At 38.6% G+C, this 17,861-nt stretch overlaps 1 protein-coding gene across 1 annotated transcript in view; it reads right to left on the reverse strand.

Moving 5' to 3' along the window:
• Window positions 1-17,861, reverse strand: part of ROBO2 (roundabout guidance receptor 2) — a 587,768-nt gene that overhangs the window by 34,389 nt on the left and 535,518 nt on the right. The window contains exons 26-28 of the mRNA XM_065421111.1: window positions 15,860-16,068; window positions 5,046-5,228; window positions 292-462 (exon numbers count right to left, since the gene is read on the reverse strand). Of these exons, the coding sequence (XP_065277183.1) occupies window positions 292-462; window positions 5,046-5,228; window positions 15,860-16,068 (563 nt within the window). The remainder of the gene's footprint in view (window positions 1-291; window positions 463-5,045; window positions 5,229-15,859; window positions 16,069-17,861) is intronic.

Consider the following 17,861-nt stretch of genomic DNA (forward strand, 5'->3'; position numbering starts at 1 on the left):
TTTTAGATGTGACTTGCAATGAAATTTCTGGAAACCTGAGAGGAGTTAACCCATCCATAGACGAAGCAAAGAAAGGTTTGCTTGAAGTCCTGCTCAATGATGAATCAACCAAGTTTTGCACAGCTCTCATTTCAACATTATTCACTTGACAACTTAGAGAGCTTACATCGTGGAACAAATAGCTCATTGGAGCACATATGCTTTAAGGGAACACTCTACATTTTTTTCAGTCCTGCATGCATGCAACATATCACTATTACTACGGAGCTGACTTCAAACCAAAGAACTTACCGTCTGTCATTCCCTCCCTGCGATGAGGCAATGGGGGTTGGTCCAATCTACCCCCCTTGTGTTTTTTAGTAGGCCTAGGCCTCTGACTCTGATTCAGGGCTGCACTGGTGTTACTGTCAGTTGAAAATGGGCTGCTTGGCCGAGGTCGCTGAGAGGAAGGGTATGCTTTGCCTAGAGGGAAAAAAAGGAAATCAAAATGGAAAACATTATTGCAATGAAGTAGGCTGTGCTCTCATGTGTCTGATCTGAAGTACTGCATATCTTTCCTTTCAGCACTCATGTGAAAATTGTCAGCCCTTTGGGGCGGGGACCATCTTTTTGTTCTGTGTTTGTACAGCACCTAGCACAGTGGGGTCATTGTCTATGACTAGAGTTCCTAGGCTCTCTGGTAATACTAATATTATTAATGATGATGATGAAGATAAAGTAAGTGCCCTGCTGAAATATCTGCTGATGACAATCATTTTAAAATATTCCACAATAAGCCAAGTGGGAAACTCAGCATTATATTTAACTAAAACCATTATGTTAAAACTATTATATGTTGTTTAACTCATATCTACTTTTTATACTAAACAGATGTGTTCAGAATAATTTCTTACACTTGCAGGGGGATAAAATGATTTTGCAATTGTATAACATTTATTCACCATATACCATCTCTTTCTCTGTGTATAGCAAACATATACTGGGTCAGATTCTTATCTTTGTGACTCCAGTGTACTGTATATGTGGTGTAACGCCAATGACACTAATGTAGCTGATTTTACAAAATATATACTAACTCATGCCTGTAGATCTATGGACCAAAACAAAGAGCAAGAACATTTATTTTTGTAAAGATTTCCCCATTATTTTATTTATTATTTTGTGAGTATGCACGTGTATGTAAAAACTTATTCTGGACACATGTTGGCTAACTGAATTGATTACTCAGAGTTCTGTTTACACTGAAAACACTTCCTCTAAAAAAACACCCCTCCTCTGCTTGACTCTATTCTAATGGGGCATTCAAGAGTATCACAGCAGGGCTTGTTTGATGACAATTCAGTTGCTTTTTTCATTTCTATTTTTACATGTATATATTAATTCAATCAAATTCTCCAAAGTCTTTTGAATACATTAGCTTATTTTCTATTAAGATTGGATGAGCCCTTTGGAATCTTTTCAGAATGTTTTATTCTTGTTTCATTTGTTTGACATCTGTAACAAGTACCTTAGGAATTTTAACATTGTACTTTGTTTTGAACTGGTGGTTATTCTGATTTTCTTTAATTGTATCCAGAGTTGAATGTGTTAAGGCAACCAAACATCTTGTTTTTCTTTTAAACCCAGAAGGACCAATGCTTAAGCCAAACTGCACAGGACTTGATAGGAGAGATAAGATGGCTGTATGACATCTTTGTGCTCCCCAGGCTGCTTGGGAGTGGTTTTGGTGTCTGGTGAAGAACTTAGAGAAGACTGTGGGCTGCTCTAACCTAAACTGGCTGTTAAAATCCCTCAAAGAGCCAGTATGCTTGCAGGGGGTCACTGGAGTACAGTAGTGTTCTAAATATACCCCCTTCTTTTAGACATGCCCTAGCACATACCCTACTCTGGAGGGGTCTTTTAGGGTCAGAGATAGCTATGTTGGCTTTCTGTCATCTGGGGTTTCCTCCATGACAAGGGAATCTTTATCTGCCAATTGGTAGAGTGTTACAGCCCTTTGCACTGCCAGAGTGGTGCAAAGGAATCAAGATCTCTCCCACAATCTCCCAAAGATTGATTTTTAGTAATTCGTACATGCAAGAATTGCTTTTTCAGCATTTGATTTCTTATTTTTCCTAGTTATAGATTCAACCAGAAACAAATACATGCCAAAATAGTGAGGATTTGATTTAAAAATTGTAAGGAAAAGAAATTCAGAGATGAGTCTGAAATCCCATCATTAAGTCACTCCATATTGCAGCACAGATGTTTTGTAAAAATAAACCCCGCCAGCACGTAGACACCATGGAGTGTAAAAATAACTTCCTCCGTGGAACTTTAATCTGCACCAGAGGAGATTAAAGTAAAAGTTTCCTAGTGCGCGTTAATGTAGCACTGTTTGAAACGGGACTACATTAATGAGCACCTGGGGAACTTTTAGTGCACACCAGTATGGTCCAGACTGGTCAGTCAGTGCATGAGATGCTAGTGAGGACTAAAATTTGGTGCAGACTAAAGCACCTTGTAGACAAGCCCTGAATCTAGGATGAAATTTCATCTTTAAGTGAATTCTCTTGCTTTCATGGGTATAAGTCTAACCCTTAATTCAGCATGCAGGCTTTGGAAAAAATATATGACATGTTTGTGATTGACTTAAGTACCTATGAAAGAGAGGGGCTAACAATAGTACTGACTTGAGTCATACATAGGGCAGGCAGGTGATGTGCAAGCTTCCCAGCACAATTCTTTCAGTGCACCTCAGATCTGACTTGTAGCATATCTGTTATTCTTGTCTCTTTAGTAAAATCTGCTCAGTTGTGCCAGACTGTCTGTATTGGTGATATAATCATCCCGTTATAGGGTGTTATAAAAAGGAAAAGGAAAAAATACTCCAAATCATTGAGCTATATGACAATTAGCACAGTGGCACATGGAAACCTGAATGAGTGTGTCATGAAGGAGAGATACTTTGGTCCCGATTCACCAATGCCTTGTCCCCTGCATAGTCACAGGCACCCATGAAAAGTGAGTGTAAGATGCTACCAAATCAGAAGGCTCCAATCGCACCAGTGATGGTGTTAATGACTACACAGGGTATAAGGTAGTGGAGAATCAGGCCTTGAGATACCATCCCTGAATGACAATCATAAAGAATATTGCCTCTTCTCAGCTAGAGAAATGCCCTGTGAAGAGTCATTATGGTGCATCAGGTAATATGCATTTTAATGTTCATATGATGACAAGGGATACTTTGGCATGTTCTAAACTGTAATGGTTCATCAAATAGGTAATATGTTAGCATGCAATTTTAAAAATGCACATCAATCGCTTGATAAACCATAACACCACCATCAAATAATTGGGTGTTTTTCAAGCTGGACACTCCCAATACTTGACCAGAAAGATGCACCTTTCTTGCATGGATATGCTACAAAATAATACATTTTAAAGTTTGTGCGTGTGGAGGGGAAGAGGGCCTGTACCTCTTAATGGGCCTGATCCACGCAACATTAAATCAACATTGACTTCAATGGACTTTGAATAAGTCCCAGTGAGAGCGCACAAAAACTAGAAAGGGTGCAAAAGTTTCGATGTTCTCACACAAGGCTTTTCAAAGAGTCTCTTCAAGCAAAATAATCAGTGTTAAATGATATTTTGGCCAAATTCTCCCAAAATTTTGGCACGTCCGAAGGCAGGCAGTCTATTTATTTCCCTATGAAAAGACAGACTGAACAAATCAATGTTTCACTACTGCAGGGGAGCAATTGGAGAGCTTTGTCTGTTTTTAAAAGTGAAATAACTGGTTTTAAAGATTGATGAATTTAACTAAAGAGTCGGGGTGAAATCCCGGCTCCCCTGAAGTCAATGGCAAAACTCCCATTGATGCCATTGGAGCCAGGATTTTTTACCCTCTGTCTTTGTGAGTGGCTTGGGTGAGTGCCAAAAACCTTTTCTCCATTTCTAAGGTATAGCATTTGCCATCTAGTCACTGAGGTAATTTTGCATGCATAAAGACTGCAGGATCAGCCTCTATGTTTATGGGCAACTTTCCTAAATGCAAATAATGTACTAAAGGGCAAACTTTATATGAGAATAGTACTAAAAGTTCCAAAGTTAATGGGAACAGAGTGGTACTTGCAGGCAGAAATGTGAAATGAGTGTGTAACAAAAAAAAAAGTTCCCTAATTAATATTGTGCTATTAGTTTATGTCAGTTTAATTAAACAGCAAAGGTTGTTTTGCAGTTTTGATAAAAGTCAGGATACACAAATCAATTCTCGCTGTGTCCAGAACATTTTATTACATTTTACTTATCTCTTTTTTTTTTGCTAGAAATGAACACGTGAAACATGACACATAAGAGGCTTGTGAATTATAAATTACATAAAGTAAATTATATTTACTCCTCATTTGTTTCAGAAGGAAAGAGTGTGTTGTTTTCAAAAGCAATACTGATTTTGCCACTCTTACATTTAACTTGTAGATGCCGTTGATATATTTTTAATTAATATCCTGAAATCCAAATATAATAAGTTATTCCAATAAGTGCCATTAAAGCAACTGATTAATAAGGCTGTTAGTGATAAACTTACACCAGCTCATCCCATGCTTAGAGAGCCTTCCCAGAAAACACATTGTGCAAAAGAGATGCACTAGAACAGCAGTAATGGAGGTAATGACTAAGTGTGCTCTTCATCACTAGAAATATTATTGATTGTGAGAAGATTTTGCAAAAAATAAATCATCAAAAATTGCATGGCAAAATTAGTAGTCTCTTTGCTGCAATATAAAAGGGAGCACATGTCAGTAAATCCATAGTGGAGTCAGAGTAAAGGGAAATAGCAGACTGAAGCTGGTGATTAAAAGCTTGTGCTATTCATTGCTTCGGAGTACTAAAATTAAAACACAGTGGAAGGTTTTGATTAAAGCTATGCAGAAAAAAACTGTCCAACCTCCTTATTCCATGCAGGTTAAATGAATTCTGAGTGAGACTTGAGTTCTCTGAAAAGAAGAAGAGAAAGAAAAGGAAGAGACCATGCAGAAAGCATCAACTTTGAGTCTACAAACCTGTTCTTGTCAGGCTGGTTCCATCCAGCCTAAACCCAGCTTTATCTGCTGCTGCAACCAGTGCTTGTGCAAAACTGCCGCTGGTAAAGATCGAGTCATCTGAGGAGCTACCTACACTAGATCTATGACTAGAAAAGTTACGGTCCTCATCAGACGCAGAACCCCATCCATTTACCATTGAACCTAAAAACAAATGTAGGGGTCTAGTGAGTTGTATACATTTAATATCATATCTGTTTATCTAAAGCTCAAAGGCCCATCAAGTTTATTTTCTCTCATCAAGAAAACAAGTTTATCTGGGAGAGTCTGGCATCAAAGCAGTATCTGTGTACAAGGAATCTTTCAGGAGTAGATGGAATTACATTCATAGGTTGTCCCTTGATCATTTGACCATTTGTACAAAATGGGCCAAATTCTGGTATCATCTATACTTATGAAAATTCTGTGTAAACTCCACCAAAGTCTATGTGTTTACTACAAATTTACAGCAATGTAAAGGAAATCTATTGCCACATGATCTGACTCCATATGTTGTAAAGTAGTACATAGCCTGACATTTACAATGTAAGGCCTTAATTTAGGAGACCATGAACGTGCATAAGTCTCAATGAACTTATTTAAATTGAACATTGAACGCATGCTTACATATTGTCCCGAACAGAGATGGAGTTAAGGAACTATGTAAATGCTTTCTTTAATTGAGGCCTTAACATCGTTATTTGATCTTTAAGTCAAAACTAGAGAGTAACACGTACATACTGCAGTTCATTGTAATTCCTTGAGCAAATTCAAAGAGTTTCGGTCTTAAAGTTTTGTTGGGAATAGATTTGCAGGAAATATGTGACTAAATTCTGAATTTAATATTGAGTCACTTACACATTCAAATGCTGCCTTCCTGCCCTGCTCATGGGTTACCACTATTGTAAGAAAAAAGTGCAACTACAGTGACAAAAACGTATTCAGAAATAGAATGGATCAAATCGCTTGAGAGAGAGAAAGAGAACAAACATAAGTATAATACTTAATACTGATGGAAGGATACATCCTTTTGGCCCCCCAGTTATCTGTACTTTTTAGTATCTGAAGCATGGTTTTGATATACAATGTACAGTATAGTATGTACTACATTTTCAAAAGTTATCACTGAGTTTGGGATTTTTAAAGTTGCTGGACACCCAAATTACCCATTGACTTCAACTGGGGTTATAAATGGTGTGTACTTTTGAAAATCAGTCCCAACATGTCTCAGATTTCCAAAAACTGAGATACTCAAAATCACACTGTGGCCTACATCACTGCATGCATTGCAAAATAAGCAAGTGAGCACATGTGCAGCAGCAGAAATGCTGATTTTTTCAAGATATGCATGGATACATGTGGAGGGATAAATCATCCCTTAGATTTACTATACACTTAGTGATGATGTACAAATGTTGTAGTGAAATTTTAATACCTGACCTGCAAACCCTCTTTTTCATTACATGTACAAGGGAGTTATTTAAAGCCTAATGTCTAAAAGAAAACCTTTAAATTATGGATTGCTTATTAGGCCCAAGTTGCTAGGATAGATATTTGTGGTATTGTAGATTATTAAAAGCTATCTGGAAAAAGTAAAGGAAAAATATAATTGAAATCAGGAATTCAATCAATAACATACACCAGTGGTTTTCAACCAGGGATACGCATAGTCTTGGGGGTACACAGAGGTCTTCCAGGGGTACATCAACTCATCTAGATATTTGCCTGGTTTTACAATAGGCTACATAGAAAACACTAGTGAAGTCAGGACAAACTAAAATTTCATACAAACAATTACGTGTTTATAGTGCTCTATATACTATACACTGAAATGTAAGTACAATATTTATATTTCAATTGATTTATTTTATAATTATATGGTAAAAATGAGAAAGTCAGCAATTTTTCAGTAATAGCGTGCTGTGACATTTTTGTAATTTTAGGTCTGATTTTGTAAGCAAGTAGATTTTAACTGAGGTGTAACTTGGGGGTACACAAGACAAATCAGACTCCTGAAAGGGGCACAGTAGTCTGGGAAGGTTGAAAGCCACAGACATACTGTACTACAAAAAAAGAGGAAGAGGGAGAAGTTTCTGTGCCACTAACTTTTTGAAAACAATGGATTACTTTGCTGCAGTGACCAAATCTTTTAACATCAGCAAAGTGGCAGGCTATAATAACACAGGTTCATGCACTCCAAAGATACAAGAACAGAAACTGAAGAGGTCTATGGAGGTCTGACAGGCAGAAGGTGTGTTAAGCGCAACAGAAAGTGACAGAGTTTGATTCTGCTTGCCAAGAGCACACACAAAATTATTACTTTCCAAATAGACTCCATTTGACACAGACAGATGTAAGGAATCTAAGGGCTGGTCTACACTAACCCCCCAATTCGAACTAAGATACACAACTTCAGCTACGTGAATAACGTAGCTGAAGTCGACGTACCTTAGTTCGAACATACCGCGGTCCAGACGCGACAGGCAGGCTCCCCCGTCGACTCCGCGTACTCCTCTCGCTGAGCAGGAGTACCGGAGTCGACGGCGAGCACTTCTGGGTTCGATTTATTGCGTCCAGACAAGACGCGATAAATCGAACCCAGAAGTTCGATTGCTTGCCGCCGAACCAGCGGGTAAGTACAGACGTACCCTAAGATAACAGCAAGAGAAGGCTGAAACTGAACCTCCTTAAAGAGGACAATTTCTTAAACAACAATCAAGGGGTCACAGAACATCATACAGAAAGGAGAGCAGTAGCTTGGCAATAGGTATTGATATGAAATATGAAAAACAATGACATAAACAGCTATAAAAACAATGAAAAGGACAAAAGAAAATGAGATGCTATAGGTGAAGACACTTTAAAAAAATTGCTTCCTATGATCTTAAAGTTCAGCATCTGCTTAGTTACCTTGCTGAATTGGGGCCTACGATTTTAACAATGTAAATGGAACAAAAGGAATAAGTCTAAGTATGTTTTAAGGAAGAAAATGAAAACATACTTTCCATTTGCATACAGCATTCCATCTACTTGCATACCAGTCATGCAATTTTCTGAAGCAGTTGTTATACAGTATGTCCTACACATGCATACACAAACTACACACGCACACAGACCAGGTTTACTTAGCAATACCTAGACTTCAATTATTGCCAAACTATTATTACAAGAGTACCTATTTTTCACATGTATTTTTTCTGAAAGTGTTGGAAAGCCCTGGAGACTGAAGTCTCACTTTTAAGTACAGAACAAGTTGTAGCATGGTGAGTAGCAGTGCGCTCCTAAACACACATGCGCGCACATACCTCTTTCCCTTAATCTGTCATACTTCAACTGTGTTGTGGAAGCACCATCTCTAGAAGTGAAAGGGTAGCTCAATCCTCTTGCTGATTTGATCTTTAGTTGCTGAATCTGTCAACCTGGTTGCCAACTACTGATGAAGTTTTTGGTATTATGGCTTCCTGTACTTTGGTAGCTGAACTGAGATTCGCAGCTCATTTCACATAGATCAGCAAACTGTTATCAAATTGTAGGGAGTTTTTGGTATCCACTGACTTGGGATATAATTGAACTGGGAACTAGGGGTGAAAATATCCAGATATTACTACCAACCTCCTGAGCTATTCTGGCCAACTGCTTAAACAATTTTTTTTTCACCACAATCTGTAAAAATAAAAATGTTCCTTAGCTTATCTTACAAATGTGTGGACCCTCACCACTAAAGACTGAACCTTGTTTTGTTGTACAAACACCCTTAGGCCATAATTCAGCTGGGTTAATCTAACACGCTTAGTAAATGATGACTGCTTTTTAATGGTGCCCACTGGCACTGTTTCCCAAACCAGATAAACAATTGTTATCTGAATAAAGGTAGAATAAAAGGTACTGGTGTCCCTCTCAGATCAACTGTGCATTTTCCAAACGGGTTTTTAGTAGGTTTACCTCCTTTACATGCAGCAGCTTACTCTGTGTACATCGGAGTTTTTATGTTTTCTGGCAACTGTAAATTTTACTCTTGCAGACAGCAGCAGTAAATGCATTATGCAAAACAAAATCAACTATCTGAAAATTTGAACTCTGTTTTCTTGCTCCATAAAACATTTTTGGATGCTAAGGCACACAGGAAGTTGTTTTGCTCTTACAGAAAGGTTAGGAGGATAGAATTGCTAGTAGATTGCTTGCTACTGATTTTATTATTTCCTGACATTTTACAGGCAATTAAAAAGCTACTTCTTTGTGCAAACTGAATCTTTCAGTACATCTCTGTACTGTTTTTAAGTCTATCCTGCCTGTGAAACACAACCAACCTCTCTTTTCATAGAAAGCTGCCCGTTGGTCCAGATGCCTTCAAAACAAGCTCTTAGCTATTGACTAGTACTAGTCCAGGTGTATCGATTTAAGGCTTGATCCTTCAACGTGCTGAGCACTCTGGCCCCAATGTGGCAAAGCACTTAGACCTAGCTTTACAAAGGCATTTAGGTGCCTAAAGATGCAGATAGGTGCCTATTGGGATTTTCCAAAGGGCCCAGGTGCCGAATTCCCATTGGCCCTTTTGAAAATTTGGCTAGGCACCTATCTACATATTTTGGTGCCTAAATACCTTTAAGAACTGGCCCTTATGCACTGATCTAGCAAAGAATCCCTATTCAGTAAAGCACTTATAAGCACATGCTTAACTTTAAGCATTGAAGCCAACAGAACTTAAGTAAGTGCTTAAGTGCTTCACCACCTTAAGCACATGCTTATCTTTAAACATGGGGATTATCCACATGCTTCAAGTTAAGTTCATGCTTAAGTACTTTGCTTGATCAGGGCCAGAGTGTCCAGTGCTTTTGCACGATCTAATTCTATGAGCCTGATCCTGCTTCCACTAAAGTGAATGGCAAAACTCTCATTGCCTACATTGTGCAGGAGCAGCCCTTTACACTCCTAGGAGCACATCTGGCCCTTTACATTTATTTATTAATACAAAGCATGATCATTGACTTTAGTGAGGTATCATGCAACAGTGGGAGGCTATGGCTATGCTGGGTAACAGAAAATCATGGGAAGTGCTGAATAGTGAATTAAAAAGTGCTCTATCTATCTATCTATCTATCTATCTATCTACTCTGAAAATAAGACCTTGACATATCCTGTATATCAGGGGTCGGCAACGTTTGGCACGTGGCTCGCCAGGGTAAGCACCCTGGCGGGCCAGGCCAGTTTATTTACCTGCTGACACGGCAGGTTCGGCCGATCGCGGCCCCCACTGGCCGCGGTTTGCCGTCCCGGGCCAATGGGGGCAGCAAGAAGCGGCGTGGGCGAGCGATGTGCTGGCCGCAGCTTCCCGCCGCCCCCATTGGCCCGGGACAGCGAACCGCGGCGAGTGGGGGCCGCGATCGGCCGAACCTGCCGTGTCAGCAGGTAAATAAACTGGCCTGGCCCACCAGGGTGCTTACCCTGGCGAGCCGCGTGCCAAACGTTGCCGACCCCTGCTGTATATTATACAACAGTGATTTCCTCCCCTACCAAATATTGAAACTTATAAGTATGAAATGAAATTTGTATGTTCTTAAAATTGTCTCTTCTGGCCAGGGAATCTTTAATAAAAGAATACAAGCCATTCATACAAGTTTGACACTTTATAGGTCCACACATAATCAAGGCATCTATAAACATTTAATGAAAAATGAATTTATGCCACTTAGCCAAATTTATTTGTGTTTTTATTTTCAATCTTTTTAGATGTTTTGGTTTCCATATTGCTGAAAGGCCCAACATTTTTTCTAATTTATTCAAGCTGTTAGAGAAGAAATGCACATAGAACATTAAGTAGTTGCTCAAATGTTGCCGAGCAGTAAAATACTATGATAAAGTGGCATCTTGCTGTGTCTCTACTACATCTTCAGCACTAAAATTAATTTATGATCAGTCATCAATTCATTTACATGTCATTTTATGCTAAATCCATCCTTGCTGATGAATGCGTATCCCCAGATCCATTAAGCTAGGATAAAGTCTATGCTTTATAGTATGACCCTGCTAATTGTTGTATTACCATTTTTATGAGATACAAAAACTAGCAGTTCCCTATTTTCTAAGCACATATTTAATCCATGAACCACATTCTTCCTATTAAATGCAATCTGCCTAACTGCCTATAAAATAAAATCTTTAGCAATATGTATCCCTGAGCAAATCAATACAAATATTGACCTCTGCCTTGGTAAAATATTGGTTAAGTAACTGATGTTGTATAATTTTCCAGAGTTATGACATTTGTGCTCAGACACACTGAATAAACAGCTTTTACCACATAGCTAACAAGCAGAGTGTTTGGTTTTTTTTAAATTAGGTTGAAAATATGCAAAAGAAGGCTGTTATTTTCTCTGTGCTATACTTCTTGTTGGCATCTTTATTAGAATTTTAGATTATTTCAATTTTGTTACCCATGTGCAAGAATAACTGTGTACTATTTTCAGTCATAAGAACATAAGAATGGCCATACTGTGTCAGACCAATGGTCCATCTAGCCCAGTATCCTGTCTCTGACAGTGGCCAGTGCCAGATGCTTCAAAGCAAATGTAGAGAACAGGGCAGTCATCAAGTGATCCATCCCCTATCGTCCAGTCCCAGCATCTGGCAGTCAAAGGCCAAAGGACACCCAGAGCATGGGTCTTAGCTAATAGCCATTGATGGATGTATCCTGTTTCACTTGAGCAAATGATGGGTTTGATTAAACTCCCATAAACCCTGGAGTTAACAGGGTTGCAGCTACACTAAACTCTTTTCTCCTCAGCTTCCACATAAGTACAGATGCACTAATGGGGGGAATGGCATGAACCATTATGTAGAATGGTCACTGATGATAGAACACCCGGATGGTCTACCCCTGCCAAGAGCAGGTCTATCACAGATGTCAAAGGCTGAAAGTTCTTAAAATGTCTGTACCTTATTTGTAACTAGAGTGCTCACTGTTTCTACACTGCTGGTGGCAAGGCTATGAAATTTTAAGGGGGTTGGTCAAGGCCTAAGAGATTTTCAATTGACTTCAATGAAAAGTGGATCAAATCCCATACAGTAATCTTAGACAATTAAGTCCTTATGTACTATTAAAGCAGAACAACAAGAATTCTGGTCAAAATTATGGCACAAAATTGCATCATAAATACAAACATTACATTAAACCAATGCAATCCTGTCTCCCAAATTTCCCATTACCAATATTTCAATGAACCTGTTAAAAGAAAAGGAGACATAAATGATCAATTAACTGAAAGTTAAGAAAGCAGGAGTTCTATATCAGCTCAATATTTTTATGAGAACCAGCAACTTAATCGTCTAATAAACTATGGATGATTTAGATGCTGGGAAAAAACATCATAGTGTTAAAATAAGTCCTTCTTTCCATTTACTATTACTCAGAATTTTGCTGGAAACAAATTAACACGTCAGCTTTTAGATTTATAAAATCATTATTCAAAAGTTTAAATAGAATTTTCCCAGCTTGGGTTTCCTTTATAATACCTAGAGACCATTAAGATGTGTTTACTGTGAACTCCTCTTTCCCTTCCTCCCTTTTTTTTTTTATACATGTCAGCATTTGCTCTCTCACCCACAAACAGAAAAGCTTAAACACATAGAGGAAAATCTCTGTCTGCATCCTCCATCAGCACTAACTAAATCAAGAGGGGCTGGGAAATAAAGACTTTTTGACAATGAGGGGACCCTACTATAATTTCTAAATCTAACATTTCCTAATTCAGTTGACATATGAGCCTACTGACCCTAATAAAATAGCCTTTGGAAAAATATCCTGATGGTGACTTTCCATTTTGCGCCTCAACCTCAAACTTTTGGAATTGTATTGGATTTTCCATCTATCAAATTATACGGTATGATCAAAGTAATTCCTCTACTTTCAGATAAAAAGATCCACTACCACTGAGAGACCACTCAGAATGCACTAAAATCTGACGGCATCTCCAACAGCTCTGCTTAATCATGGTCTTGGATGTTATTAGGACTTTTCTAGCAACTTCTATTTTATAACTGCCACAATGGGAGACTTCCTGGAGAAACACCATCAATAAATTCCATCACTTAAACATGCCTCATGTCAGATGCATTTGGAAGTTGGAGTTCTGTTTCCACTGAACCAGTCTGCATAGCACAAAAATCTCCCCCTTAGTGGGTGCTGGATGTAAAACTAGTTGGCAGCCTCAGCAGAAAGCACAAGGATTGACTCTGCTATGAAGACCAAACTACCCTCTCACTCCTAGAGATGATATCTCCAGGTCAGTGCTGAGGCAGGCTGACCTCAGAGCAGTGCTTCTGTCTTTGTTGTCTCTCTGTTCTGAGGCCTTCAGTATCTGGGGATGTGAGCCAATATTTTTCCATAAGTACTAACCTCACAGAAACACCTCTTTTTAACAATAAATGTTGGCTTCTGAGTTCTTAAGGACCAGGTACTATATTTTTGCTCAATTTTCTAAAATATTCAATAGCTTTAGAGAAATGAAACAACATTATAAAAGTCCCAGGAAATCGCCGTTCTAACGTATCTGAAGCCCTACGCAAATAATGAGCTTGTATTTTAACTCATCAGTTATTTTGTTTGCAGGATATGGGGAGACCTCAGGAATGCCTAACATATCAAAGATAAGCAAATCAGGCAATTTGAGAAACCTTTGAAACAATGGGTTCTACATACTGTGCTTATTGCTGAACAATCAAGCCTATGGGGGTTAATGGGATCATAAACATCTCAAAATATTATCCTTTGCAACATCCCCCACAAATATAATATGCACTTCCTCATGTGAAAATTATACTATTGCTAAGAGACTCAAATCCAAGAGAGAAAATGAAGGCTTTTATCGTATTTCCCCATACAGTCATCGAAGAAGGCAGAAGACAATTTGTTATCTAGATGCCTGAGATTTTGTAGGTCATTTTACTAAACATATGTATTATTTATAGGTTATGAGGTAAAGCACAACTTCTTCCTGCAATATACAACTTCACAGACTGAGATTTTTAACACACCAATAATTAAGCAGTATTTCTATCTAGGAAAGCAGGTTTGATTTTTATTCATAAAAGCATCAATTGTAATGAACCCAGAAGTATGTTAACTGCAGCAGAAATGCAGCTGTCCTTATTTCATTCACATTAGGTAAAGTAGGATACTAATAACAGTTGAAAATATAAATGTGTAAAATGCTCATTTTCTGATATACAGATATACCAATATTGACATATTAATACACACTGAAGGGACAATATATACTAAGCTGATTTTTTTATTTAGTCCTGTATTATCACTGTAAAACCTTTGCTGCATTCCTAATGGAAAGGCTTCAGAGCCATTAGTGAGATATGCAAAAATATGCAGAATTATAGCCTGAAGGAGCTTATGCTAGAAATTCAGGCAAAGTAGCTTACCATATCCGTGCACTAATAAGTCAGCCTTCTGAATTCAAAAATTTAAACTATAACTCTACAGCTTTCATTTGGATCTGGATTTCAAATCACAACACTAGAGTTACAGTTCTTAAATCTTAATTAGCTTGGCAAGCAGTCTGGCCCAGGGTAAGGGAAAAACCGGAAAGTGGGATAGAGCAGTACACTGTTTAATTCAACAAGGGAAGAATAGGAAAATTATAGGTACTGATGCTTCATCACTGTCACAGTCCTGCCTCCATCAGTGGGAACTGCAATGTGTTTTCAGAGCTGCAATGTTTAGATAAGGGAGTAAAATTCTTAGAACTTGTAAGGCACAGAGAGGTGAGATAAAATTAAGTGGTGCTACATTAATATGTCCCCAGTGAGCAAGTGTACTGTGCAGGTATATCTAGAAATTAGTGCTTTCACATAAAGATCAATGACTGAAGAGACAAACAGTATTTTTAATGAGCTATGTAAGACCACGCACATTTGAGTCATCAGTAGAGCTAAATCATCATGGATGCAGTACGTTACGTACAGGTCCACCTTCAGTTTAAAGGAAAGTTTACTGATGCCTCAGAAAGGGTTCATAATGTTCATGTAAAACCAGCTTTTTCTAAGAAAACTCCATGGCTTTCTGTCTTTCTTTGACAGCAATTTTACTAATTCAGATTTGGTGGAATAGTTTAGCATGCATTTTCAGGCCCCTCTTTGTTGATCCCAGTTGTTACTTTTCTAGACATCCAAGGAATAAGAAACGGTGAAGGAAAAGGTGACAGAATAATTAGATATCTTCACTGAAAGGGAACAATTATTAAATACAGCAATATGAAGTGGGTATAAAATATATGTTTCACCTACATATACATTTTCTTCAGTCTACAAATACATTTTGTGCTGATCTAGCCAAGCTTATTCTGAAAAGTCTTTTTACCTCCGTGTTCATCAGTGCATGCTTTTACACAGCCAAATATCTAGAAACATTTTAAGATAACATTTACTTTTTATGCTGCTCCCAATATACAAAATACAGTATATCGTTTCAAAGTTAAGGGCTTCCCCCCCCACACCCTTTTTATGTAATAGACTTGCTTCCCCAACAGTCTGAACTTTTCATGAAAGACAGGATATAATTGAGTTTTCTTTCATGTCTTTAAAGCTTTTTAAAATTCATGAATTTTCTTATCATTCTGCAGCAAAGCAAAAGTATTTTCAAATCCTTCTTTAACTTTAGTGTTTAATATTAACATATTTTAAATATCACAGAAATAGAATGGAATAAATTTTTGCTTAAAAGGTATTTGATTTATGATGTATTTTAATATTACAAACATGTTGGTTCACTCTTAAATGTGTTCGGTTACCTGTCACAGAGCTGTCTAGGTTGTCCATACTGGATCCTGGAGTATGCTCTAGACCTCTTAGTGGCCTAGTGATTTCTATAGCTTCTTCTTCAATATCATCCTCATCATCATCTGGAATGTCTGTTTCCAAATCTGAAATAAGGGTTCCAGCTACATATCCAAGTGGTGGAATTGGAGCCAGAGGAGGTTGAGTATTGCTTTGGATGTGCCTATACAAACAGATAAACAGAAATGCTGTTGGGCTGAGCGGAAGACATTGGTTTGCTGGGCCAATGAGAAAAGAGACAAATCTTCCAGTATACCCTGAATGTATTTACAAAGTTGTTTGTAAGTTATTTACCCAAGAAGAGGTGACTCAGATATCTATGTCAGGTACGTATATGGTACCTATTACCATAGTATCTGAGTGCTACCTTTTAATGTATTTCTCCTTACTACAACCTCAGTGATGTGGAGAATTGCTATTACCCCCATATTACAGATGGAAAACTGAGGCACAGAGAGAATTTGTGAGTTGCCCAAAGTCACATAGGAAGTCTATGGCAGAGCAGGGTCACTTGGGTTCCAGGCTAGTGCCCAAACTGTTAGAACATCCTTCCTCTCAATAGAAGCCAAAAGCTTTCAAATTCAACTTGTACTGCAGGAAGAGGACATTTTCCCCACCCAAACTAGATGTTATTACATGGAATTCAGCCTGAAGAGCAGGCAGTGTTCTCCAGGCGAATAGTTTTCTGGTAGCATGGATTGTATCTCATCTTCAGCACGCATGTATTTAGTTTGCCCAACTAGAACTAATTTAACTAGAGCACAATGAGGTCATTATTGTGGCCCTTCACAACACTGATTTTGAAATCTGTGGATCCTAACAATGTGGATCCTAACTCTGCAGCAACTCTAATAAGGGGAGCAGGACCCAGTCTCTTAGCTGTGAGCTGCTTTCTTGAGCAATCTGTTTGAGTGGGCGCTGTGACAGGCAAGTAGGGGGTTCTCAGAAGCCAGTTATGACTTTGCTTGACTGTTTGCAATCTGTAAAGTGGATCCTTATTCATGATTGGTCAGCATGGTAGAAAGCCCGGAATTTTGGTCTTCTTATTGTCAAAGAAATAGATCCCACAGTGAACTGGATAGGGAGGCTAGGACTTGGAACATTTTACTTGCACCACCAGTAGGCCACATTGGGTCATCTGACTGCAGTTGAACAGGGCTATGTAAAGCAGGTGTGGTCACCGGGTAGCAACATTCCAAAATGGCCTCCTTACCCCTTATTTGGAAGTTGTGAAGGGCACTTACTGAGCAATTTTGCCTGCCTGCTGGTATAAAAGGGCTTTAGGTGGCAAGAGAGAATTAACTTTTGGTTAGTGTATATGGATTATTGGTATTATGTATATTTATACAGGTGTGTTTTTATAAGCTAAAATCAGGTGGATAGCCCTCCCCAAAAAAGCATAGATGTCGTAATGAGATTCACAGTGTCATCTGACACCAAAATGGCACCTGCAGTTTGCAGGCCATTGGAAGCATAACACCTGCAAATTACAGCCTTCACAGGCAGGGCACACATTTGTATGCTGGCTCAAATCAGATACTGGAATGGGCCAGGATTAGCTGCTGCCTCAGATTTGGGCCAGTCCCCTGGGCAGGCTAGAGCCTATACTAGGCGCTGTGGCACTGCAGTAGGGCCTAATTACCCTGTGGATGGAATGCAGCTTGCAAATGAGCCTAGAGGCTTCCAAGAGAAAACAGCTGGATTTGATTTGGCATGGATTGTCTACCTGTCTGTTCTATTTATGATGGCAAATGTTGAATATAGTTGTGACCTTTGTTTGCCAATGAAGCATGTCTGCTTCTTTGTTGGTGGAGTGTCATTCAGCAACTAGTTGTACTTTATCTTCTGAGATTCTCAGGCTCTTTTTTTATTTTCTCTAGATGGAAAAGTTTTAAAAGGACAACTACTACTTAGGGGACACCCAGAAAGCAACTGGCCTTCAGTTCTTGTCCTGTG

Source organism: Emys orbicularis, chromosome 1 (genome assembly GCF_028017835.1).
Source record: "Emys orbicularis isolate rEmyOrb1 chromosome 1, rEmyOrb1.hap1, whole genome shotgun sequence".
NCBI classification, from domain to species: domain Eukaryota; kingdom Metazoa; phylum Chordata; order Testudines; family Emydidae; genus Emys; species Emys orbicularis.